This window comes from Dermochelys coriacea, chromosome 3, assembly GCF_009764565.3.
Source record: "Dermochelys coriacea isolate rDerCor1 chromosome 3, rDerCor1.pri.v4, whole genome shotgun sequence".
Taxonomy (NCBI): Eukaryota; Metazoa; Chordata; order Testudines; family Dermochelyidae; genus Dermochelys; species Dermochelys coriacea.
This window is the reverse complement of record NC_050070.1, coordinates 170912957-170939159: the sequence shown is the minus strand read 5'-3', so window position 1 is coordinate 170939159 and position 26203 is coordinate 170912957. Positions and strand designations below refer to the sequence as shown.

Here is a 26203-nt window from a genome sequence, read left to right as displayed (position 1 = left end):
AGACAGACCACGTGAAATAGCAGTGTGCTCCTATCAGTCTGTAAACATCCAATACATATGGCACTTTTTTGTATGTAAGTCGTGTATCATGTTACATGTTCCTCATCCTACGCCTATAGTGGGCCTGAACTGGCCCATTGAAATGATTGACTCAGACCCAGTGCTCCCCTCCTCCTGCCCCATTTTGCAGAAGAGATTACTGTCAGTTAATCAGTGCAGTAACAGTCTCAGTATGGCAAATACAGTGGAATATAGGATGAATTGCTGAAATATAAAGACCTGCTTTAAAAACTGATCCGTATTCCAAGGTCTCAGTTCTATCTTACTGCATTGCAGATCCCCCTATACGCATTCTCTGTGTTTCCCACAGCCAGCAAGTACAAAGTCAGTTTCCCAGCAACCAGAGTTAAAAACAGCTTTTCTCCTGTTACTTTTCCTACAGAGGTTTTATCCTAGTTAATTAGGCTGCTTTAATTAATCCTAATATTCATATTAGGGCCCCTGCTGATAACACCACAACTTCTAGGAAACCATACAAAGCTGGAATCCCCTTAGGTGTACAGTAAATTAACCCTCGGTTCATTTTAATAATTCATAAGAAAAGAGACAAATGAAGTCGTTTGCTGAAGCTCATGCCTCTGCATCTTTTTTTGAAAGCATTAAAGATGTACAATTTTGAGAAAAAACTACAGTTTGAGTCATAACACACAGCTGTTTTCAGACCAAGATCTCAAAAGATCAATAAAAAACAATTAAACTTCACTGCATTCAACTGAGATAAAAGTATTATTCCCATTTTAACAGATTAAGAAAGTGAGGCACAGAAGGGTGGAGTAGTAAATTTGCACAAGACCAGATCAGGTAAACAAGCAGAGAGAACTAGAGAGACTGGAGTGATGAGCTGCTCAAGGGGAGAATTAGGTGTATCTGAAGGTTATGCAAATAGGGGAAGATACTAAGTAGCAGAGATCCAGAATTGGAGAAATGGCTGCATACAAAGCAGTGAGTCAGAAGACAGCCCTGAGGGGATAACAGAACAATGAATGAAACTCACCCTGTGAGGTCAGTCCCCTTCTACAAGGGCCATACAAAAAGATTCTATCTAAAGATAGATAGAAATTTCTAATATTGCTTTCTCCCTGATATGAGAAATGCCTTCAGAGAACAAGAGGATAAATGTCATGTAAGAGAAGCTAAATGCTGTCTGTCTTCACAACAGAAGATATTGGGGGGGATAGGTGGTCCTAGGCTGCTCTTTCCAGTTAATAAAATTGAGGCACCATTTGTTTGATTAAGAATGTCAAAAGGGAGGTGCAGGAGCAAATTGATAAGTATAGGATGAAATTGAAAAGCAATAAAAACTGAAAGTTGGTAAAAGGATATACATTTTTACACGAGGCATAATTAGCCCATGGAGCTCAGTGCCACAGCATGGCAGAAAGAACTTAGTAGGACTCAGAAAAGGGTGAGGCATATATATATATAATATATGGATAATGAGAACATCCACAGTTCTATTACACAGGATTTTTAAAAGTGCTAAAAACTCTGAAGTTTTGGAGCATAAACTAACAACTAACAGAGTTGGGAAGCAATGTCGGACACATGGTCAGTTTATCCCACAACTGTCCACTATAAGGTTTCTTGCTCCTTCCTCTGAAACATTTAGTGCTGTCTACTTGCAGACAGAATATTGGCCAGATCCAGGAGAGCAGCTCCTGTGTTCCTCCTGTTTGACTAATACCCACTAGGGATTTCAGTGAGAGCACCAACTCACTTTGAGTCGTCCACATCAGATTTCAGTACTGATATTCAGAGATGAAATTTTTTTTTTTTTTCCTAGGCAGTCAATCTGGCAAAGTAAATACATAATAATAAATACTTGGCACCTTCCATCCAAGCATCTCAAAGCACTTTTCAGTCTCTTCATAGGAGTGTGGCAATAGTTAAGTAACATCCCCTATTTAGAGATGGAAGGGACTGAATCACAGAGAAGCTCCAGGGTCTCGCAATGAATTTGTTTCATAGCAGGGATTACAAGCAAGCAGTCCCGACTCCCAGTCCCCTGACCTAACAGACAGACTATCGTACGAACAAAAATGAAGGCTGGCAATTAGAGGACAAGTTGTTTATAATTATTTCATTTGTTTTAGGATCTGACATGTGGACACCTCTAGAAAGAAGGATGTTTAACAAAGCATTATCCACTTACAGCAAAGATTTTATTTTTGTACAGAAAATGGTAAGGAAGCTTCTATTTTGGTGTTTGCCATTTATAATATTTTGCTCTGTATTTGCCACATTCAGTTTGAATCTGTCCTCCTGCTCTTCACCCCTTAGTGATAGACTGACTCACTGCAATCACAGAACCAATGGAAGTTAGAGATTGCATAATTGTGTGTGTGTGTGTGTGTGTGTGTGTGTGTGTGTGTGTGTGTGCAGCACCAATAGAAGGTTAGAAATTTTGTTACTTTTTAAAGTAACAATAAACTCTAGTGTGCATGTTCAAAGTGTGTTTTTAAAACCCCAATCTGTCCACGTGACTCTCCGAAGCCTGAACAGACCAGCACAAGACAAAAATAAATGGCGGAAACTGGTTGACACCCTACACACCTGAGGGTGTGGGAGGGGAAAGAAAGAAAGAAAACTCGCATAACTCAAAGGATTTTCATTGGGCCATCAAAAAAATACCTTTCCAGCCTCATCACATTTTAGTCCATTGTGGGCCAGACTGGGTCTGAGGGGGCTGATACTTCAAGGTGTTGAGAGAGCTCTTGGCACCTTAGATTGGACCTGTGATTCTGTGTCAGACGATTATACAAGTTACATGTGACATTGAGGTAGGGTCTCTTGGTATAGTAGCTTTCTTGGATCAGATCATGAAAATATGGCACCAGGTCACAGTGGTGGTGAAATACCACACTTGGTATCAGAGAGATAATAAAGGCAGTATTTTCTGGGGCATGTTTTTGGTATTCCACCCCCAAAGAAGGAAAAATGGGAAGCTGGCATCTCTCTGGGGGCAGAGCTGAGATATCTCAATTGTTGTTTTCCATGCTCAAAATGTTTGGGTTTGTGTAAGTTCAACTTTAATTCAGGTTTCGTGGGTTTTTAATGGTTGTTTTGTATAGAGGAAGTGGCATGTTACACGGCCACAATATTCTTCTGAGGATTTTTACCCGTCAGTTACGGCTGTGTACCATCAGTCAACACTGATAGAGCCCTGCGCGGATAGAAAAATGTGTGGATCAGATGTGGATACAAAAATTGTCTACCGGTTATACCAGTAAAATAAAAACCAGCAGGATCTTATTAAAGGGAAAAAGGCAAAATGCCACATTTATTGTGAATATAGAAAGAATCATAGTAAGCAGTTAGTTATAGCTGTAACATTCCATTCAATGTCATATTTATTCACACACTCATTCACACACACACACACACACACACACACACACACACACACACACACACACACACAGAGGTTCTGCAAGGTTGTTATCATAGTTACCAGCCTTAGAGTTGCTCTTGCCAAGCCACTGGCCAGGTGGCTTGGACACGAGGAGGGAGCAGGGCCTTGTCAGATGCTCATCTGATGCTCCTGGAAGTTGGTTTGCAGAATCAGACCCCAGAGTTCTCAGTTTCTAGAGTCCTTTTTATAGGAATTTCTTCCTATGCCAGTCTGAGAATTGCTTCATCATGCTGTTGCTGAATCAATCAGCAGATGGCACGCTCCTGACGGCTCCATGCTGCCAGATGCTATCTTGTTCTTGAGGCTGTTGGGTGGATTCCAGTCTGCCCTCCGGGGGTCCTCTGGTTGTTTCCACTTGGCACCTTCTTTGGCCGATGGACACTGGATTCTTAGGCTGGCACCTCCCTGATCATTCATTTATTATCCACACCAAGCATCCATCCACATACATCCTCTATCTCTATTTTAATCACAATTGTTAACAAAGCGAGAGAAATACAACAAAAGGGCGGGGAGTCTGTGTGCTGTTTCTGTTACAAAGTATCGCTTTGAGTCTCTCTCTGTGTGAGGAGTTGTTGTTACAAAGTATTGCTTTGAGAACAGACTCTGTCTTAGGATGTACTAACACAATTAGCAGCTTGCAAGTTTCACACAGAGAGGGAGAGAAACAGTAAAAGCAAGAGACCAAAAACCAAGAGACCTCTTAATTAGTAACACCCTGGAATTTAAATTATGGGGACTCAAACTCATCTGTGATTTTAATACAGAACTTCTTTAATATGATCCAACATAACATACCTTCTCCCTTTCCCCTCTTCTTCCACCCCCCCGCCCCCCACACACACTGCACCTGGCAGGCCAGCGTGGAGCCCAGCCGGGGGGCCCAGGCAGCCCTGGGGAGCCCCAGCAGACCTTCCAGCTGCCCACAGTGGGGGGGGTGGGCTGAAGGCATCCCCCAGTCGTGTCCCCAGGCTCCCCACCCAGCTGAAGGCAGGTGGAGGGTCTGCGGCTCTGGGCTGGCTCCCCACAGCTGCCAGCACGGCTCTCCCCAACCCAGCTCCGTCAGGGGCAGGATGCGTGTGCCTCAGATCCTTGGCCCAGCCACAGAAAGTGACAGGCAGGCAGCTGTGAGCAGCCCCCGCAGCCCATGACCCTGCCCCCCAGGCTCCCCACCCAGGGCAGGCAGAGGGTCCACCACGGCTCCCCCCCAGCTGCCCGCCTGGCTCTTATGGCCAGGCGGCGGCTTCGAGCCCTGGTTGGAGCCGGGTCGGGGAGAGCTATGCTGGCAGCTGGGAGCCTAGGTCTCTCCACCTGCTCTGGTGAGTCTGTGCTACGCTCCATAGCACTGTGCACATACAAAATTGGTATCCGCATTCGAGCTGCTATCCACAAAAATGGCCCACAGATATAAAGTGGATACCCACGGATTTGCAGGGCTCTAAACACCATAGTGGGGTTTTTGTCTGGGAATATCTTACAGGAGTGTTCACAAAGCAACCACATTGAAACTCAGATTTGTAGTTTATCTTGGACTGCAGAAATGAAAAAAGACAGGGCTGTCAGAAATTGAATGTTATCTTTATTATTTTTGTTTTTCATAGACAAGTAAAAACAAAACAGCCTTTTTAACATTTTGTTGTTGGAATATTTGTATTGTTGTTTGACGCTATAGGTTAAGTCTAAGACAGTTGCACAGTGTGTGGAATACTACTATACTTGGAAGAAAATCATGCGTCTGGGACGGAAACACAGAACACGCCTAGCAGAAATAAGAGATGAATGCCTGGTGAGCTTTAAAAAATAAACGTAAAACTAACACCTATAAAAATTCAGTGTGTGCGTGTGTGGAAGGGGGGCGGGCATGCAGTGCAGTTTCATTCATCTTTCTAATGGTGGAAACAGCAATGTATTCATGGTACAAGCATTTCTACCACTGTATATCAAATTCTGGTCTAGAGACATGTATGTCCTATGTATGCTTCTGCTGCTGGTAGCGCTATAACAGAAAAATATGTGCACGCTTTTCTAGATGCATACGTGTGTGTATGTGGATATGTATAGAATTGCTACTGTAATTCTCACTATATGAAAAGTTGGATAGTTACTCCTATAGACGATTAACCTATGTCTTTGGAAAGGTAATTCTCCTACACTGGCAAGAAAGTCTGAGTTTGCATGCGAGTTCAATGCCACAGTTATCTGAGCATTCTTAAAGTAGACACTTCTTTTAGCAGGTAATTTTGCTTGCGTGCATGTGTGTGCATGTTATATATTGCCACCCAGATCAATATGAAGCATTGCATGCTGGGATATGTAGACACCACAGCTTTATAATAAAGATGAGAGCAATTTTGTGTCATATTACAGAACTCTGTGCAGCTATGGATAGATGATCATTTTGTTATGAATAAGACATGGAAAGCCCTCCATTGTGGGACAAATAACAATGTTACAGCAAGAACCCTGAAGGAAGAGACTGATGCTGTGTTTCAGAACTGTCGCTAGTTTTATGCCTTTCTTTTATTCTTGGATCAAATTTTTAGTGTACTTAAATTTAATTTTAATTTCAGACAAGTGGGGAAGAGGAAGATTTAGAGGATGAGGAGGAGATGGAAGAAGAAAGAAAATCTGTAAAAGAAGAGGAAAGTGAAATGCAGAAATCTCCTGAACCACCACCTATAGCTCTTGGTGCACCCGTAGACCTGCCACCCCTTCAAAGTCTCACGTTTTCCGCAGCCTCTTTTATCTGTGAAATGCCAAACTGTGGTGCTGTAGGTGTATTTGATATCTTTAAAGCATATGGGGAGCAGTATTGTGGTGGATTCAAGAGACTAGGGTTCTGCTTTTGGCCTTGCCACTGATTTGCTGGGCAAGTCATTTCACCTCTCTGTCTCTTAGACTTCCCATCTATAAAATAGGGATAAAATACTTAGCCCCTTTGTAAAGTACTTTGAAATGTATGGTTGAAAAGCTCCATATAAGATCTAGGTATTTTTATATATTAGAAGGATAATATAATGAAATAACTGGGAATGCCACTCATTATGGTCCATTTCTGTTTCTATAATGAGTAAATCTTTAACTTCAACCAGGTACAATTGAGAACAGAATTGGCTAAATGTGTTTTTTTGTATTAACCAGTGCAGTTGTTTATATATCAATATAATGTAAATTAAATGTATTTCTCTTTCTGAGTTGCTGGTCTAATGGAGTATTTTTTTCCCTCTAGGTGTTCAGCTCCAGACAAGCACTAAATGGCCACGCTCGAATTCATGGTGGTACAAACCAGGTGACAAAACCACGATGCACCGTTCCAGGTACAAAGCAAAAATCTGGCACGCAGAGTGGATACTGCTCCGTCAAGAGCTCCCCCGCCCACAGCACAACAAGTGGCGAGACGGACCCAACAACAATTTTTCCTTGTAAAGAGTGTGGCAAGTAAGGGACTATATCTGTCTGTAGTAGTACAGAAAGTTTGTCTGCTCATGTTCCAAAGAAATAGAACTTCAACAAGTTTCTAGTAATTATTTATTTTCCCATGGTTGCTTCAAAGGAGTATTAGTTTCCTTTGACATGTTGTGACATTTTCCTTCCTCCATCCACCAAAAAAAAAAACATTGGAATGCGCCCACAAGCCACCTACCCTAATCTGTTTTGAGAAACTGCTTTGGATATCATTTGAGAGCTTGGGACAGTTTGCCTACTGCATTCAGTCTCTTTCAATTTCTTGGTAGTCCCTATGCAAAAGTTATACTTCCTGGTTCCAGCAGAGGGAGGCAGATAACCCTAGCATTTTTGTTGATGATATCAGTCTCCTCATTTGGATTTTGTTTCCAGGAGGCATAAAACACTCAGTTGGCTCAACTGATATAGTTTTCGTTAAGCTGTTTTGGTATTCTGGACATCTGAAGTGTTGAAAATGTAATGCATAAAATCAGTACAGCCACATCAAGTGACCTGGCTACGTCTGTTCCTGCCCGCAAGGGTTGAAGTCTTAAAAGCCACTTTCATGAAAGTGTCACGTAAAGCAGACATTTTGGGTGCAGATACTGTTTTCAAAATTGCAAAGTCTGATACTATTCCAGGATAAACCAGCTGAGCAGTTTAATAGTGTCAAGGTCTCTACTCTAAGTAGCTGGGTTTTGAAATGTTAGGATTTCAATTCGGTATTCTATGGCAGTCTTCACAGAACTCTTCACTTCAGCAAAAGTCAACCATGATTTTGGGAAGCCTGATTGATGATTGTTATGTGTTTTGGAGTTGGCAGTGCTGCAGTAGATTGATGTGATATCCTAGCAAGAGGTAGCTAAAAAGCATAAATTAACCCTTCCAAAAGATAGGGAGGAAGGGGGCTCCAGCGGTTAGGGCACTAGCCAGGGACTCCCAAAACTTGGATTCAGTTTCCTATTCCACAACTTTCAGAGTAGCAGCTGTGTTAGTCTGTATTCGCAAAAAGAAAAGGAGTACTTGTGGCACCTTAGAGACTAACAAATTTATTTGAGCATAAGCTTTCGTGAGCTACGTGAGCTAAGCTTCATCTTCCAATGTGACTGTGATCAAATCACTTAGGGTGGGATTTACAAAGGTATTTAGGTCCCTAAATACTTTGTGAATCCCACCTTAGTCGCTCTCTGCCTCAGTTTTCACACCTGTAAAATGGGGATATTAGCACTCTTACCTGATAGGGCTGTTTGGAGGATAAGTGCATTTACAGTTGTGAGGCACTCAGTAACAGCAGCAATTGGGTTCATATAAATGTTTAAATGAAGAGAGCATACAATTGTCTATATTATTATTAGATTGCAGAAACCTGATAATCGCTCCCTGAAATCCTCCAAGTTATACATAGATTTCTCTTCACCATCATCTCTTTCAAGGCAAGAAAGCAAAGCACGTCGTATTTTTCAATAGGGGCAATAGGATGTCATCTGAAATGTTTTCTTTTCTTGAAATTTTAGGGTGTTTTTCAAAATCAAAAGTCGCAATGCTCATATGAAGACCCACAGACAACAGGAAGAACAGCAAAGGCAGAAGGCTCAGAAAGCTGCTGTTGCAGCAGAAATGGCAGCCACTATTGCAAGAACTACTGGGCCAATTGGACATGGTGTGATCCCTCTGGATCATTTGAGTTTGATTAAACATGTTGAACATGTAGATGACCTTGAAGATGATGTTGTTCAAGAGTTGGGAGATGTCATGGAAGAGACTGAAGTCATCGATGCTGACCTCTTGTTGGATGATGAAGATGCAGATTTACTTCAGGATGATGCTGAGTTGTAAATGTAGAGTTGTCACATGCAGACAGCTACTGAAAATATCCTGAATGTATCAGTCAGGAAACCTGGACAACCTGTTTATTTCCCATTGATTTTAAACTACCTGTTTAAAAATGGTAATTTGTTTATCCAGGTCTAGGGAAAAGATATGCTTCCCACCCATTTTTTAATCAGTTTGTTTGTTGGGGAAAAATAAATAATTGGCACAAACATTCTTATAAGGTGTTTTATCTGGGTTCTGCTTCACTGAGATTATTCAAAACCACAAATATAACAGAGAAATTCATGTTTCTATTTCCTTTTCCTTCCAAACTTTCTATGGGAGGAACTTTAATCTTTAATGCTTCAGAATTTTCTTATTCTCAGTTCAGTCTAACCTGGACGGTTTCATTTTACACATCTCACTTTGGTCCTATTTACCAGGAAGGAGCTATTGTTGTGCACTTCTGACTGGATTAATTGCCTGCAATGGATCTTGTAGTGTTTTTCTGATAGTACCTCATCTTTGTTGGAGATGCTGACTTGATGTGTTCTTCTGTTTTGCATTCTTGTTGTATCTGGAACAAAAAGAAATCTAACTAAATATGAAATTATTACAAGAGTGACTAGCCTCCATTCAACAGATCACTGCTCAACCTGTACCTGTTAGTCTCCTTTCAAAAGATATTGTTTATACTGTATATTTTAGAGCTTCCATTTTAATAGGATTCAAAAGAGAGAGATCCACTGGTTTCTGAATGACCCAGTCTGAGAATTGAAGACTATTCTATAGTGGTTCACTTCAGTTAAAGTGTGGCAAAAAACTCGTCCTCTAATTGGAACACTGGATTAGGAGCCCTGCCTTTGTAATTGGACAGCACTGGAGATACCTTCTATTGTGACAATAAATCATACTGTTCAGTAGCCATCCCAGAGGTTTTAGAGGTTTTGTACAATTGAGCAATGTAGGAACATATTCCAGAAGACAATAGATGCTAAGAGACATTCTTTCCTCCAAGACAGAATCGGGGGAGGGATGTTGTTGGTATATCTACTCTCTTTCAAAAGAACACTTCTGGACATTTAAACAGATACTTTTTTTTAATCCTTCCTGGCCTGAAATATTCTTGTGCTGTTTTTGAGTATTCACTTGCCTTTACATCAAACTCAGATTTTTATGTATTCAGTGTGACATTTATCCAGCAAAGGTAGGAAAATGCTTACATTAACTCCCCCCCCCCTTTTTTTTTCCTTTGGCCAAGATCTGCACACAAGATCTCTCTCTAACCTAATCTGTATTGACCTTGGTTTGGCACATTCTCCACAGATACACAGTACTGGAGTCGTAGAGTTGCACCTAAACCACATGCAGGATTAGACAATGTTTGGGTGCACGACCTTTCATTACTAAATGGCAGTTTGTGAGCTGCTCTTGAAATAAAATGCTGTAAATGTTTTAGAGGCTTCACTGATAACACTGATGCTCTCATGAATCCTGTGTAGGAGAACAATACTGCAGATTTTATAACACATTTGTATGTAAATCATTTCAGATTTTCCTGGTTCCTTTCATATTTTTTTTTTTTTTTTTACAATAAGAATATTTCATTTGCCACAATATCTGACAATTTGTGGAGTCACAAAATGTAGTCTTAACCAGATCAAGCAAGAGGTTGGGCCTGGTTCTCCACAGTCTTCCCCTTGTATACTTACACCTGTACAAAATGAATACAAAATGGGGGTAGAATACTATCAAATAGTGTTTCTTCACTCACCATAGACAGATGTAAATGACCATGCAAGGTGCAAAGCCAGTGAGAATCAGGACCCATGTCTACACAGGATTATTACTTGAGTAAAGAGACCATTTTTGTGTCAAAGCAAAACATATAAGGCAAAATCCTCAAGTTCTTACTCAGTCAAATGCTCTACTAATCAAGAATGACCCTTGTAGGTAAGTTGAAACCATTCATCATTTTCAAGTTGCAAGCTTCCTGTGAATTCTTTCGTTGGTGGGTGGAGTTTCTTTCCCCTCTTTCTGTGGAACAACAGATTGTTCCACCCACTCTGTCTGTGAATCTCAGGAGATCTGACAGAAGGCCTATGTGCCTGTACTTCCAATTGGCTCTCTGCCATGCCCTGGAGCATGACTCATATACACTGGGCAGTCCACAGTAGTTTAGACTTTTGTGAGTGGAGTCTACAGACATTTAAGTATTTGCAGAATCAGGGCCTTTGTATGCAGTAACTTGCATTGGAGTCTGTGGGCTTAAGGTGGAAAGACTTGACTAGAGCCCATCCCATCCCTTCCCCTCCAAACCTATGGAGCTTTGAACCCTAAGGGCTCCTTTGTGAAGGGACTTTTTCAGTAAAATTGGAGAGAAAGTGGAAGCATGCTGTGGAAGTTGCACTCCTCTTATATTGGTAGGAAGAAGTCTGCATATGGAGGGTCTTGCAGGGACAGTCCTGCCAAACTCAGGCAAAACTTTCATTGCAGTCAATGGGAGTTTTGCCTGAAGAAGAATTTGAGTAAAAGTATTGTAGAAATTTTTGGATTTGATCCCTCACAGAAGCAATTTAAAAAAAAAAATGTGGGTTCCTTCTAACTAAAGATTATGTGGATTTAACACAGACATCCAGCTAACTATTTCCTGGATCTTCAAGATGAAACAGGTATACTTTTAATTTTACACCCATGAAAATGATAAAAATTAGTTGAAAATAACCAAAGAGATTGCGTTTAAGGAAAGAAGGCAGATTCCTGAAATAGTATTAAATAAGTTAGGCCTCAAACACTGACTCCATATTCTTAAAATGTTGCACAGTCTGATGTTACACAGATGCTGTTTTGCCTACATGTATCTAAATGTGGTTTAGTTTTATTTCAGAAAAGTTATTTTCTTGCTAATAGTTGCTGATGCAAAACTATGTATTATGGGATGGTTTCACTATTGGATTTCACTATAGTCCTTTGGTAAAGTCTGTACATAGAAAGAAAATCAATATATTTTATGGAAAAAATCATCTTATTTTCAAATATATTTAACTGATATATTTTATTAGAAGGTTGTAAATATTTTAGGAACTCCAGTGTAAAAATATATATATTTACTTTTGGGTGGGAAAGCAATGGAAATAAAAACTACATATTTAATGTAGTTTGTGATCTCTTCCAGATATAGCTTCATATTATTAGCATCTGACTTGCATGCAATTTAATTTCAGGATGTAACTTATTCAGATTTGCACTAGGATGGCTTAATTTCACAATTTAATATTTGTTTTGGTTTTTCTGATGTTTTTTGTTTGGATTCCATATACTTGGTACATATCAAAAAGCACTATGTATAGACAATTCAGTTCTATTTCTTTTGTAACAAGTAATTGTTGTATTTGTAAATCTAAGAGTTTTATGTAACAGTTTGCCAAAAAGAAGACAGTATTTTCTAGTGAATTTTATACTTTTGATAAAATGTAGTTTGTTGGGTTTTGCTACAGTGATGAAAATTTCTCTTAAATAAATTAATCTGTTAAAAATTGGGGGGTTGATGACAAAGTTATATATATGTAATAATACACACACAGTTACTTTATAGATGGCTTTTAAAAGAGCATTCCTTAATTCTGCTATATGGCACTGGTGAGGCCTCCGCTGGAGTACTGTTCTATTTCTGTATCCCACGCTTTAGGAAAGATGTGGACAAATGGGAGGGAGTCTAGAGGAGAGCAACAAAAAATGATAAAAGGTTTAGAAAAGCTGACCTGTGCAGAAAGGTTACAAAAACTGGACATGTTTAGTCTTGAGAAAAGAAAACTATTTGGGAAGGGTGACCTGATAAATCTTCTAAAATATTAAGGGCTGTTATAAAGAGGACTCTGATCAATTGTTTTCCCTGTCCACTGAAGGTAGGCCAGAACGTAATGGGCTTAATCTGCAGCAGGGGCGATTGAAGTTAGTTATTAGTAGCGTAGTTAAGCTCTGCAACAAGGGAATCCCCATCAGAGGTTTTTTAAAACATGTTGGTAAGCACCTGTCAGGGATGATCTAGGGTTACTTGGTCCTTCTACAGTGTAGATGGCTGGACTTGAGGTCCCTTCCAGACCTACATTTCTAAGATTCTGTGATTTCTATATCTAGTAACTAGGATTCCAAAATCATTCCAGTAAAAAGTGTTTTGTTTTCCTCCTGCCCCTTCACCTACACCGTGTTAACATTTTTGGTATAGTTAATCACAGTACAAAGTCTTACATCAATATGTACAGAAAGAAAATTATTTCATCTTTTAAATTGCTGAGGTGCCATAACCCTAAAACAAACAGTGTATTTAATCTTGTGTTGGGAACATATCTGTCAAATAAATAACTGAAGAACTCTGTCCTCTCCTTCATCTGGTATAGTCTTGTCTCAACATTTCTGCTGCTGATATATGCTTGCTTGGATATTTTGGAATGTTCTACAGCTAGAATCCAAATCCTGAAAGAGCTTCCCTTTACTTCTTTCTTACTCTTTTGAAAATTCACTATCAAGGGTCCTAAAACGGCCTTCCTTGTGCATCTGAAACTCCCAGCCGCTCTGGTGTAAGTTTTGGGTGTACAAAAACTACAGCAGCCACATTGTATTACAGGTAGGTAGGGGTTGTTAATATAGTACTATTTTTTTTTCTGGAAATGATAGAAAAATTGAATCTGTCGAAGGGATGTGGTAATTTGGCCAAGCATCAAGAGGTCATTCCATGACGTGATGGCATGAAAATAGCCCCGAGCACGGTGGGAAAGTTCAATTGTATTCATGTTTGGCTGAGAGCAGAGTTGAGGGGGTTGTTTTAAGACATTTTCACGTGCTCAGAGGCTCTCTAAAGGGCGCCACAAGTGCGTCCACATCTACTTAATCTCTAGTTAGTCTCTAAGGTGCCACGCGTCCTCCTTTTCTTTTTGCGAATACAGACTAACAGGGCTGCTCCTCTGAAATCTACTTAATCAGTTTGTGTAAAGCACTTGGAGTTTCAGAAGCTTTCCACCGCGTTGGAATCAGCTACTTTTGCCTAAACGGTTTCCAGCTGCCTTTTACGTTTGATGTAATTTTCTTAGGGTTGGAGTCAGTCGCACGCAGAGGCTGGGGCGTGCCCAGAGCGGCTCGGCGTGGTGCTGGCTGCGGCAAAGGCGGTCATGGTCCCCACGTGCTCCGCCTTCTGCTTGCAGTCGAGGCTACGGCCTGCAGCCCGGCTCTGCCAGGCCCCCCCTCAACCTCCTGAGGGCAGCGGCGGGCGGGAGCGGTGAGAAGCGAGCTGGGGCCAGCCCCCGGCGGCGGCGATGACACGGGCTGGGGGCGGGAGCACGGGGGCTGAGAGACGCTTCCGAGCCGCCCTCAGGCGGTCCCGGCTCCAGCCAGGGCGGAACCGATTGGCGAGCCGCGTGAACTCGCACGTCAGGGAGCCGTAGGGCTCAGCCCCGGGCTCCTCGCAGGCAGCGCCGCCCAGGAGCGCGCCGGAGGCGGGGCTGGCGGCTGCTGCCCGGCAGCTGTTTGAAGGGCGCCTCCTCCTGGCGCAAAGGCAGCGGCGGCGGCGGCGGGCCAAGCACGGGACGAAGTGCGCATGCGCGGATTGGAAAATGGCGCCCGAAGCCCATCCCCCCCCCGGGCGGCGGGAGTCCCTGGCTCGCGGCTGGCCGAGGGACGATGGGGCGTAAGGCAGGGCAGCCGCCCAGGGGCCTCTCCTCCTGCGGCAGGGAGGGGCTGCGCCTTCCGCTCGGGCTCCGCCAGGGGAGGGGCCGCCCCCCGTGACAGCTGCAGGGCCCAGCGGGGAGGGGCCTGAGGCCGCCGCTGTGCTCAGGCGGGGGTGAGGCTGCCGGCGGCGCCGCAGGCTTTGGGGACGGTAACGGCGTGGTGGGGCGGGCTCTGGCGAAGGCGAGCTGCTGCCGAGTTTCAGGCGGGAGGGGGAACTCTATGGTAGCTGGTTGCGGATAGGGCCGCTCTATTCTTCCGGGGTAGCTCTATGGTGCGGCGGCGGCCGGAAGTTGCCGGCGTGGGGGAGGGGGGAGGAGGAGCTAGGGGCAAGATGGCGGCGTGGGGAGGCGTGAGCCGCTTGTGGCGGCGGTGCTGCCAGGTACCCGGGGCGCGGGACGGGCCGCAGCGACAGGGCGCGCGCACCCGAGCGATGCTCCGATCTGCCCCCAGGGCTTCCCCGCTCCGAGTCCAGCCGCCCCTGCGCTCAGCGCTCTCCTGGCCCGAGCCCTCGGCTGCTCCTCCGCCCCCCTCCGCCGGGGCACGGGCTGGAGCAGCCGCCGCCCTTCGCGCGCGGCCGGACACGAGCCAGGGCCCTGCCCCCACCCCGCGCGTGGGTGTCCGCAGCCCGTGCCGGGGTTGCTGGAGCCCGCTTGGCTCCCGGCTCAGCTGCTCGTACCCGCAGCGGGGCCCGGGCTGCTCGGCTGGCGCCCTGGGTGCCGCGGTAGCTGGGCCAAGAACTGGGCGGCCACAGCCGGTGTAGTGTGAAAAACTGCTCTGGGTGCCTCTTCGCCACTTCGGGTGTAGTGAGCATGCTCAGTAACCGCTGCTGAAGCCATTGCCCTTTACCCTGCCCTTACTTGGCATCAGATTCCCCGGACTGCTTTTTATAGGGGTTAAAAGGGGGCAGATCCGAGGGGGATGGTCTGAGTCTGAGCAGGGGGTGGAAATTCACTGCTCGGGGGTTCGAGCAGCTGGAGGCAGGTTTAGGATAGGGGCTGAAAGGCAAAATCAGGGACAGGGATACGAGCTGGGGTTAAACCCAGGGGTGAGGGTCTGCCAGAGGGCAAAACTGGGGCAGAGGGAGTGACGGTTACCCCGGTAGACTGAGACATTGTTGTTTGCAAAAATGGGGAGGGGCAGAGGGGCTTTTTCATTTCGCCTTCCACAGGACAGTGCCTCTTAGAATGGGCTTCGTTCTTAATGGCACGGGCATTCCAAGGCCTCCTCACCACAGGCTCCTCTCTGTCTGATTTCAGAGTAGCAGCCGTGTTAGTCTGTATTCGCAAAAAGAAAAGGAGTACTTGTGGCACCTTAGAGACTAACAAATTTATTAGAGCATAAGTTTTCGTGAGCTACAGTTTACTTCATCGGATGCTGTCTGATGTAACCTACCGAGGTGCTGAGAGAGACTTGATTTGGTGAAATATTTTACATATACCCCCTCAGAAACAAAGAATCCCTTATCAGTTTATATGACTGCATAAAGTCCCATAGCAGTTCACAAATTTGTTTTATTTGCTGCTGGGATTCCCTGAATTACTCTGAGCACTTCATCATTTACCTTTGTTATTGTGCTATTTAATTTATATTTTAATTACAAGTACTTATTGAAAATACGTTTAAGTAAGTAGTTGCTAGTAGTTTTAGCAATGACATCTGTGTTTCTGGTATTGCACTTGCTCTGTTTTGTTAGCACAGTAAATGAAGCTGCAAAATAAATGTTTAAATGACCTCACTCTGTTAAGAGGTAATTGATACTTATGTACACCAGGCAGGGTCATTTGAAAGCTGAAGACTTCTGCTTCTATCCAACAATACTGTCAAGTTTTAGCAAATTAGGACAAGTGAGCAAATAAGAACAACTTTACCTATCAGTAACTGCTACTGGTTACAATTTGCTACTCCTGTTCCAATAGCAGATTAGGTCAGATAGCAGTTTAATATCAGTAACTGCTACTAGTAAAAAGAAAAGGAGTACATGTGGCACCTTAGAGACTAACAAATTTATTAGAGCATAAGCTTTCGTGAGCTACAGCTCATCCGATGAAGTGAGCTGTAGCTCACGAAAGCTTATGCTCTAATAAATTTGTTAGTCTCTAAGGTGCCACAAGTACTCCTTTTCTTTTTGCTACTAGTAGCAAATTACATCAGATAGCAGTTTTTCATGCTACACTGGTTCGCAGCATGTCAGGCCTAGAGAGCTGCACATAGGCCATTGCCTTGAGGGGTTGTGTAGCACCTGGGAGCCCTGTTCCTGGACCAGGATCCCAGCCTGACAGGGCTGTACAAAGGCAGAGCAAATAGGCAGCCTTGCCCCCCAAGAGTTGACAGTCTTGGGACTTTACCCCCTATTTCTAAATTTTACGTTTGTTTTATTCTGAGTTAAAGTCTGAGAACGTGATTGTGCTTAGTTAATATTGCTGAGTAGCTGGCTGTGCTACGGAAGCCCTATTTGAATTTCTCAGGTTCTGCCCTTTGGCTAATTGTGTTGGACTTCCATGTCCATGCAGATGATTCCTCTGGATTGACTCAGGAATTTGTAGCTAGCATGACAATCATGGGAACGTCTGATCTACTCATGTCACTGGCCACATCTGGGCTGGAGTTGAAGGTTATAGCTTTGGATATAAAAAAGGTGTTCTTAATGTGGGTTAGCAGCTTGAGTTCAACCCAAGGCTCTCCTATAGGCTTTAACCTAAGTTACAGAGGAGTTGAAATTAGAGTTGCTGTGTCTTCTATGCTATTTTAATCCAAGTTAAGAACACACTTTTGTGGGGGGGCAGGGGGAAGTAGGGTAGATACGCTCTTTATCCAAGACTATTGATTTAGGGCTGTATCTATCCCAGTGGAGCAAAGGACCTGTTCAGTGGTCCAGCCTTGTAGAGTATCTATCAGGGTCCATCACAGATTGCTTTCTGGAAGTGTACTCTCTCTAAAAGACAACTTTAGCTATGAATTGGTTGGATTTTGTAATCTACGAATCTATTGTTCATGGCCATTGATACAGTGGCCCCCAAAAGCCATCTCCCAGTTGTGCCCTGGCATGGTTACTGTGGCTTACAGATTACTTGGTAGGTGAAGCAAAGAGATATGGGAAGTATCTTGCTGATCCTAACTGAGAAAATGAATTTTGAAATCTTATGATGTGGAAGTGAAAGTGACAAAGATTTGGGACTGGGCTACTTGAGGGTCTGCTGTTTTCCCTATGTAGTTTCTGCTACAATTGAGGTCAGAGGAGGTGCTTGAGCTCTCTCAAGTTTGAGAGTAAATTACAGTTGGGGTTCCCCATTAAGTCCCTCTACTTTGGAATTTGCTTTCTTCCTCAGTCTGCCACAGTCTGGACTTGTTAACATTCCAAGCTCCAAGGTTTGCTTTTTTCCTGAAGTGCGAATTGGGGGAGGACAAAGTTGAGGCTCTTTTGGATGACTGTTGTTAGGAGAGGACCAGTTTTCTTTTAGCCAGGAGGGTCAACCCGTATATGGAATTTGAATTAAATTGTGCTGCAGTTTGTTAGTGTCCGTAGCCTTGTGGGATGGCCAGCTTTTGAAAGAAATTTAAAATATTTGATTTATATTGTAGAATAAATGGAACTATTACAAAACTTATATTTTAATATGTGCTGAATACCCCTCCCACTACATATATTCACCAATTTACCTTACAGTCCAACTTTTAACACATTTTCAGATTACCGTTAATTTTATTTAGCAGAATCACATGACTCTGTACTGTCCCTGTACATATTATTAGCACAGTGCAAGAAAGGAAAAAGTGTGCCAGAATAATGCTTTACGCATTTAAATAATGTTAAAAAGGCTACAATGTTTAGTAACACAAAGGAGCATAACTCCTCATACTGAAGATTTAAAAACAAAGCTTGATGAAACAGTAGATCACTTTAAACACTTAATCAATTACAAATGTTTGTGTCCAGAATGAAGTTTTAAAAACATAAATTGCAAAAAATGGAATGTAAGAATATAAATCTGTCATTCAGTCAATTAAAAGGGATAAATGATGCACCAAGGTATAAACTTAATACCTATTGTGAACTTGAGATGCCCACTCTTATTTTGAGGAGGAGAGGAAAGGACATTAATTATCAAACATCTTCTCTTCTCATTCATTTTATATAGACAATCAACTTTTTCATTAATTTTAACATTCTGCTACTTACTCTAATATTCTGTAGTTATGAAAGTTAGTGTGATGCTTATAATAGCACATGGTGAATATAACGTGTATGTATATATATTCACATACAAACACCTATATTAAGATTGCAGAGTCAGAAGTTAAAAAAATGTTGGAATTAAGGTTATCCATACAACCTTAATTTGGCCTCCTTGTGTATATATGCATTCTTATAGCCTTTAGTTACATTATCACAATTTTTTCTGCAGGACCCCTGCCTCATTCAGTGCCCAGGGGTCCTGCAGAAAATATTGTGATAATGTAACTAAAGGCTATTCAATATATTTTTTATACTCATTCAGTGTGCAGTCCCATTCAATATTGCTGCATGCCATTCATGCGCTTTTCTGTGGTGCTTATCACAATAGTACCCGAGTGCTTCACAAACATTAATGAACTTATCTGCACAAAACCGAATACTCATACTTCACTAGACTGAAATAAGACAAAGCCCACTGTTTGTTCGAAGTGCTTTACACAAATAGTGATTAAATATATATGTGTACACACTTATTTCTCCCTTTATAGAGCCTCAGAGCATGTGCACATTTCTTAAAACAACCCAATAAACTCTGTACTCGGCCAAACATGAATACAATTGAACTTTAGCACCTTGCTCTGGGTTGTTTTCATGCCACCACTTCATGGAATGACCGCCCTATTTTTTGCCAAGTTACTACATTCTCCTTAACCACATCCCTCTTAAAAATTCAATTTTTTCATAATTTCCAGAAAACATTATAGTATATAAATATAGTAATATATTGTAAGATAGGGAGGTGGCATTATCCCTATTGTAGGACAGGTGATGAGCTAAGACATAGAGAAGTTGCAGCCAAAGTTGTCAGGTGTTCACTAAAATCAGGAGACTTGATTTCTCAGAGTAGTTAGCGTTTTTATGGCATTTCATATATTCAGCAGCAGCTCTAATTGACTTTGTGAGTGCTCAGCTCTTCTGCAAATCTGACTCTGCGTGTCTCAAGTTGGGTACTTGGAAATAAGGGACACAATTTGCAGCCACCTGCGAATGTGTTGGTTTAAGTGACTTGTCAGCATTACGAAAGAACTCCATGGCAGAAGCTGAAACACAGTTCAGTTCTCCAAGATGATATTCAACTGCTTAAACCTCAAAACCCTCCTTTCTCTTCCTTACAGTCCTTCCTCATTCACTACACACTTCCTAACTTCTGCAGCAAATGAGATGGGTCCTGCAGACAACAGCTTCGTTCACTGCACAATCCTGATTCATGTGGGGTGAATGAGCCAGGGGTCTTATGGGAAAAATAGCATGTGATCATGTAATTACAGACTAGATGTACAAGGGGATACATTACAGTTGCATGGAAAACCTTAATCTAGCATGTCCTCCCTTTTGAGTGCTTGACTTTGGAACATTAACTTTCTTTTAAAATAGATTTTTGCATGTAATTTCCTATTTAAAACAAAACAGAAAAACCAGAACCGTATTGACCTAGCTTGTATCAATAGCAGGGTTTGAACTTTTAGATACATAGCACAGGTCTTTACCATTTGAGCTAATGAAGTAACTGGTGGCAGTAGCAGGCTTTTCTCCTGTGTGGATCATCCACTAGAGGGAGATGACACTTGCTAGTGGGTTTCACAGCTGTTTGCTAGGCAGCAGTGGAGTATTTAGACTCAGGAATCCTGGATTCTGTTCCGGATTCTGTTCCAGATTCTGGAAGTGAGTGTGCTTTTGCTGTTACAGACTCTTCTTTCCCTGCCTGTCTTATGCTGCTTCTGTGAAGCCTGTCTTCGTGCCTCCCCTTCTCCCCCTAAATTCCAGTAAGGCATCATCCTTTTCCTCCTGGGTGCTCGCAGGGGGACCATTGAGAGTATAGATGAGTCTCCTTGCTCTGAGTTCCACTGCCCAACATCGGGGTGCTGAGAGCAATAATGGCTGGACAAGTCCTGCTTAGCCCCTGGATCCCTGGGCTGGAACAGGCTCAGTCACTCTGAGGATGTTGCCTGCTCAGTCTGGTTGCCCCAAAGGAGCTATGGGGAGTGGAGAGTGCTCACTAGAGAGAGAATCTTACCTGATAATTTACCTGCTAAATGCTAACACGTCTCTACTGAGCATGTGCAAACTCTGATTTTTCAGACACACATAAAGTGGCAAAATTTGGGTGAACTGTCCTAGGAGCAGAGTTAGCAAGTCTGCTAAATTGAAAAGCAAAACCAAACATGAAAAACATGAAAGCAAAACCAAAAAGACTGTAATTGTACTGTGAAATACTGTATGTATTGCTATATCCTGCATTCAGAAATGGAATGACATCACATGTTGGAGTCCATTATTGTGCTAATAAAATTAGCAACCTTCAATTTTTGTATTGAGTTTTAACTCTCAGGTATTCGTAGAATTATGACTTTGTATCATTGGTAATGAGTTAGTTTCTTCCTCAGTCATCTTATTTGCCGGTGATTATGTACGTAGGCATATATAGTAGGTAATGAGTTCTTTATATTTTTGTATTCATGTAATGGTAAGGTATTGACAAGTAAAGTAACTGTTAACCTAAAAAATTTTCCTGTATGAGCTAGTCAGATTTGTATTTCCAATACACAAATTTTAATGTGGAATTTCTGCACAGATTAAAGGTAATTTCCATATTACTTTAGTTCTGAATCCTTCTAGAAAGATACCATACAAATTAATTAAACTAGTCTTTTTATGATGTGTTCAGCTGAGGGCAACATTCACTATAAAGCCTAGGTGTAAATGAACTTCGTTTAGGAATCAAAGTGATGTTTATTCAGGCCTATGCACTGGAATAGCAGCTGCTGCCTTTTTATACCCATAATGCAGCCATTCCAAACAACTTGGTCTACTCTCCCTTCTGTGCCATCATCTTTGGAGCAAGAATGAAACTTCTCTAACCAGTATGTGTGTCATTGCTCTGCACCAACACTATGCATGGGTTTCAAGGTACTATAGAGCCTTTCTTTAAAAAAATGCATTTAATCTTTCATACACTAAGTTCCAGAGTAGCAGCTGTGTTAGTCTGTATTCGCAAAAAGAAAAGGAGTACTTGTGGCACCTTAGAGACTAACAAATTTATTAGAGCATAAGCTTTCGTGAGCTACAGCTCACTTCATCGGATGCATTTGGTGGGAAGTGAGCTGTAGCTCACGAAAGCTTATGCTCTAATAAATTTGTTAGTCTCTAAGGTGCCACAAGTACTCCTTTTCTTTATACACTAAGTTCTTCATTGTACCTCCAGACTTACATTATACCTCAATATATTTATTAGTCTATATATTATATTATTATTGTATATATATTAGTCAATATATTTATTAGTCTAGAAAACAATAACTAGCTTTTAACAAATCTACATTTAGATGATAATTTTTAATTTGAAAGACGCCAGCTGATGATTTAACTTATTTTCACAGGGACCAGGGACTTTTCCTGTAAATTACTCAAGCAGAGATACGTCAAAGCAGTATCGTTTTTTTCTGTAAGTATAACATTTAACAATGAAGTCTGAAAAACTCTGAGCTCTTAATTTGTAATCATGTTAAATGTGGTGTTTCCTCCCTCCTCCCATCTAGAAACAAGGGCTTGTTGTGGGTTCAGTTCTCAGGATTCCACACTGATTTACACCATCATAAGGACAATTCTTTGGTATGTGACTAAGTAGACCCTCTACTTATTATATACATTCTCAGTAACAAAAGCAAATACACAAACTCAGACTTATTTCAGCATAGGTGAGTATTTTTTTAATTATGCAAAATCCCATTAGGAGAAGAATATTTATAATATGAGTTGGATTATTACTCATTGAGATCTCCTTTTCAATGATATCCTAAGGTTACAATCTGCATTTAGAATAGAAATATAGCATTCTTGTGGAAAGCCCTTTCATTTTAAAATACGTATGGTACATATTTTAAAAGGAGAAATTTTAATTCCCATTTTACTTAAACATTTTCTTATGTTTCTTCTTATCCTGGTGGAGGGAGTCCTGTGTATTTCTCATCAGCTAGAGAGAATTGCTGACAGTGCAGGGCCTGAGAAGGCGACTCTTCTCCAGTGCCAAAAAAAAATAGTAGTAATAGATTGGTTTTAGGGAAAAATCTGCAACTCTTCAGAAGTTTCTGAGCTCTATTCTTAACTTCAACTATTGCAAGCCTTACTACGTTTTTTTTCCCCAGAGTCATCTCACTCTCCTGATCAAGAACTTTTACCATAATAACTTCTGAATGTAGAGGCCTGGTCTACGCTAGAAAATTAAGTTGGTTTAACTATGTCACTCGGGATGTAGTTACGTACGCTCAGCATAATTAAGCCAATCTAACCCCCAGTGTAGACAGCTTCCATTGTTCTTCCATAGACCTAAGTACTGCCTCTTGGGGAGGTGGATTACCTCTACCTATAGGAGAATCTAGGCCAATGGGCTTTGCTGTAGTGTTTTAAGTGTAGTTATACCCTAAGTCATGCACAGCTCTGCCTTCCTTTTCAGAATTGGTAATAGTGGCTAATTAGCCACAGGTTGACAAAACTATGCGTAAAGTACAATTAGGTTTAGCTGCCCATAGTATTTTCCCCCATATAGGATAGTAGGGTGTACAAGATAAATGTGTATTGTATTAATTAGCTAAGGGTAATATAGAGCTATCACCTAACTTGTCTTTTTCTTACAAAATGTAGGTATCCATTTCAGATGAACCAGACACATTATACAGGAAATTATCGGTTTTAGTTAAAGGCCATGATAAAACTGTGTTGGACAGTTATGAATATTTTGCAGTGCTTGCTGCTAAAGAACTTGGCATCTCCATTGAAAAAGGGTAAGTGTAGGTGACCTGGTCTCAGCTGCTACTTGTAAAACACTACCCCTTATGGCATCTATAGTTGTAGATTTTTGAGGTATGGAATTTACTTTCTCTAAGTTTCAGAAGTGAAAGATGTACACTGATGGCATTTTTTAACTAATCTGAAGCCATTGGGATATTTCCCTGACAAGCTGTTTTAATTATTTTCCTTGTTATAAAATCCTACAGTTTTTTTTTTAAAAAGTTGGTTTTACACAGTGCCTTTCAAACAGCAGTAGGATACAATAATAGTTCAAGGACCATACAGCCAAAAGCAACAGCTGTTACACACTCAGCACTATGTTAAACAGCAAAACATTGATAGAAAAGGGAATCTTGTCCAGGGTTGTGTGTTTTTTTTAAAAGTACCGTTTCAAACTTTCTGTAAGAACAGCATCATTGACAGTGCAAGCATCCCCCTAGGTATCATTAGAACCTAGCTGAATTTAGTGGTCCTGTTTCCCCGACCCCGGGTCTTTTAATAGTTATTAAGCCAAAATGTGGCTGCAATACCAAAATACACTGGTACTTTTCACGCTGCCTCATTCACTTGTGCAAATGTCAACTAAAGCAGGGATCCTGGCATTAAGTCTTGGTGGGTTGTTATGTAGATACTGAAAACAGTAGTTGATCTAAAAGGGATATGAATATGATTTAAAATATGAAATAATGTGTTTAAATGATTGTGCATGTTAGACATGAACCTCCCAGGAAGATAGAACGATTCACCCTTCTGAAGTCAATACACATATTCAAGAAGCACAGAGTTCAGTATGAAATGAGGACACATTATAGATGCTTGGAGGTGAGTGAGTGCATTTGCGGGAAGGAGAGAACTCAAATAGAACTTCACATATAGAAAATGCAGTTTTGTCAAGCATTTAATGTTTGACACTCACTAAAATTCCTGAAAAATGTGTGTACTGATTTTACATTTAACCCCAGCATGCAGAATTTCCTAATCCTGTCTCAGTGGATACTAAAGAGAATACTTGTTATACTGGATGCACTTCATGCACCTTATATTAAAATAATACTACTGAAAAGTATGGTTCTGAGTGCACCATTTTCCATATTGTATCTTTTATATTAATGAAAAAATTAGAACAAAACCACCTCACAGTTGCCTTTAAAAATAACTACCTTCCTCTTAAAAACAAAAATAACTGTCCCCCACCCATGTTGTGTGTCTGTTGAGGGGAAGAGATTGTCAATTAATGTATGTTGGTACTGTGCCTAGCATAGTAGGGCCCTGACCTAGTTTAGGATGTTATATAATACCCAGGAGCGTCCTTTCTAAATATAGGCTGCACTAATCAAACTACAAGTTAATCCTAGGAGGCTCTCTAGGTAAACAAAGGTGTATGTGTTTCTACAGTTGTAGAATACAGGTTAGGCAAACCCCTAGTCTGGGAATACCTTCTCCTACTAACTGTGCAGGAGTGTGAGAGTGCAATGATGATATTTCTTTGCTGTCGTGAAGGGAATGTTGAACCTCTGTGTTCTAGCTTCTCTAACTCTGAGGAAATTTTCCCATCAGTGTATGCCTATATCCTTATACAGTGATATGCTAATAGCAGAAAATATGGCTACTTTTATTTTTAAAATACTTTCTGTATTGTTTTAGTTAAAACATTTAACTGGCAGTACAGCTGATGTCTATTTGGAATACATCCAAAGAAATTTACCTGAAGGGGTTGCAATGGAAATAAAAAAGGTATAATTGAATTGCTTTCTTGAATTTCTAATCGGAGCTGTGGGATGAGTCTAGTTTTTAAGATTAATCAGATGACAAATGGTATCTGCTGGGACTAATAGCAAGTGTAATTCCTGGAATGTGCAGGGGGGGAATGTGCAGAGACTCTGGGCTGGGGAGAAAGTGAGTTCTGTAGGGAGCAAGGGATCCAAACAGTGGAAAGTACAAGATGAAGAAGGGATGGAAGCTGTACTATTCTTAAAATGGCTTCTGCCACTTGGTGGCCTTTCATGTACCTGAATAGGTATTTGTAATTTGATTTGGGTAAATATGTATTTAGCAAAATAATTTATTCTAAATGAGGGAATTGTCACATCTAAGGTGCATATTGGTAGGTGTAATTGTTTGCTTTGTTTTTAGACCAAATTAGAAAAACTACCAGAATATATTCAGAAGCCAGTTTGGGACAAGCTACCTTCAGTAGAAGAAACTGCAAGCACGTCATGAGTTCTTCATGTACAAAGCGCTTCCACATCCGTTAGCAACAGAAGCTCATCCTGTGCCTGTTAAGATTTGAAACACGACATCTTCTCACAGGAGTTACCCTCTCTCCAATCTCAAACCCTGTCTTAATTTTACAAACAATACTTAAAAATTATGATGAGACAGGTAATTTGCTACCCTAATTATCAGTGAGTGTGGATCCCAGCTCCCGGCCATTAGCAGAAAGACTGGACTGCTGTGAAAATGTTTTGTCTGTTTTTCTTTTTTCAAAGTCTGTGTGGCCAAAACTTGATAAATTTACATGAACAGATCATGATGTACAGTAATGGTTTATTTGTGCATAAACACCACAGGATTTGTGAATTTACTGTCAATAAGGTTGCTATTTGAAGCACATATCTCAGAGTTCTTATGTGACCCATTAAATTTTATTTAAAATATATTTTGCTGGGAGTCTCCTGAAAAAGATTACATTTATCTTCTCTTGTTATACTTGGCAATTTGACAGTAAAAGCACA

At 41.4% G+C, this 26203-nt stretch overlaps 3 protein-coding genes across 38 annotated transcripts in view; 2 read left to right on the top strand and 1 right to left on the bottom strand.

Annotated features, from left to right (window-relative positions):
• The window catches only part of TRERF1 (transcriptional regulating factor 1), a 141726-nt gene extending 129462 nt beyond the window's left edge, over positions 1-12264 (top strand). For 18 of the 33 annotated variants that reach the window (XM_038395626.2, XM_038395629.2, XM_038395628.2 and 15 more), the window contains 5 exons: positions 2154-2242; positions 5145-5258; positions 6043-6243; positions 6702-6910; positions 8431-12264. In XM_038395626.2, the coding sequence (XP_038251554.1) occupies positions 2154-2242; positions 5145-5258; positions 6043-6243; positions 6702-6910; positions 8431-8752 (935 nt within the window). In that variant the 3' untranslated portion in view covers positions 8753-12264. Of the gene's footprint in view, positions 1-2153; positions 2243-5144; positions 5259-6042; positions 6244-6701; positions 6911-8271; positions 8350-8430 lie in introns of all 33 variants that reach the window. The other 15 variants (XM_043511816.1, XM_043511813.1, XM_043511815.1 and 12 more) reach the window with 2 other exon arrangements.
• Positions 12265-14393: 2129 nt separating this feature from the next.
• MRPS10 (mitochondrial ribosomal protein S10) lies at positions 14394-26125 on the top strand. 3 transcript variants are annotated; one of them, XM_038395644.2, is made up of 8 exons: positions 14394-14561; positions 21471-21590; positions 22061-22125; positions 22220-22292; positions 23322-23461; positions 24182-24290; positions 25113-25202; positions 25602-26125. In XM_038395644.2, the coding sequence occupies exons 2-8, from the start codon at positions 21579-21581 to the stop codon at positions 25686-25688; spliced, it is 576 nt and encodes a 191-aa protein (XP_038251572.1). In that variant the 5' UTR covers positions 14394-14561; positions 21471-21578; the 3' UTR covers positions 25689-26125. The 3 variants fall into 3 exon arrangements, with proteins under 3 accessions (XP_038251572.1, XP_038251569.2, XP_043367780.1); XM_043511845.1 differs by lacking the exon at positions 14394-14561 and adding an exon at positions 16604-21262; XM_038395641.2 differs by lacking the exons at positions 14394-14561; positions 21471-21590 and adding an exon at positions 14650-14828.
• LOC122459520 (collagen alpha-1(XVII) chain-like) overlaps positions 22365-26203 on the bottom strand; it is a 32346-nt gene continuing 28507 nt past the window's right edge. For both annotated transcript variants that reach the window (XR_006280271.1, XR_006280273.1), the window contains one exon: positions 22365-22698. The gene's annotated coding sequence lies outside the window, so the exon portion shown is untranslated. The remainder of the gene's footprint in view (positions 22699-26203) is intronic.

Coding starts and splice junctions, on each gene's coding strand:
- MRPS10 (XM_038395641.2), top strand. CDS start 14,718: ATGGTGCGGCGGCGGCCGGAAGTTGCCGGCGTGGGGGAGGGGGGAGGA. Junction 22,126..22,219: donor AAGCAGTATCGTTTTTTTCT/GTAAGTATAACA, acceptor CCTCCCATCTAG/AAACAAGGGCTTGTTGTGGG. Junction 24,291..25,112: donor CACATTATAGATGCTTGGAG/GTGAGTGAGTGC, acceptor GTATTGTTTTAG/TTAAAACATTTAACTGGCAG.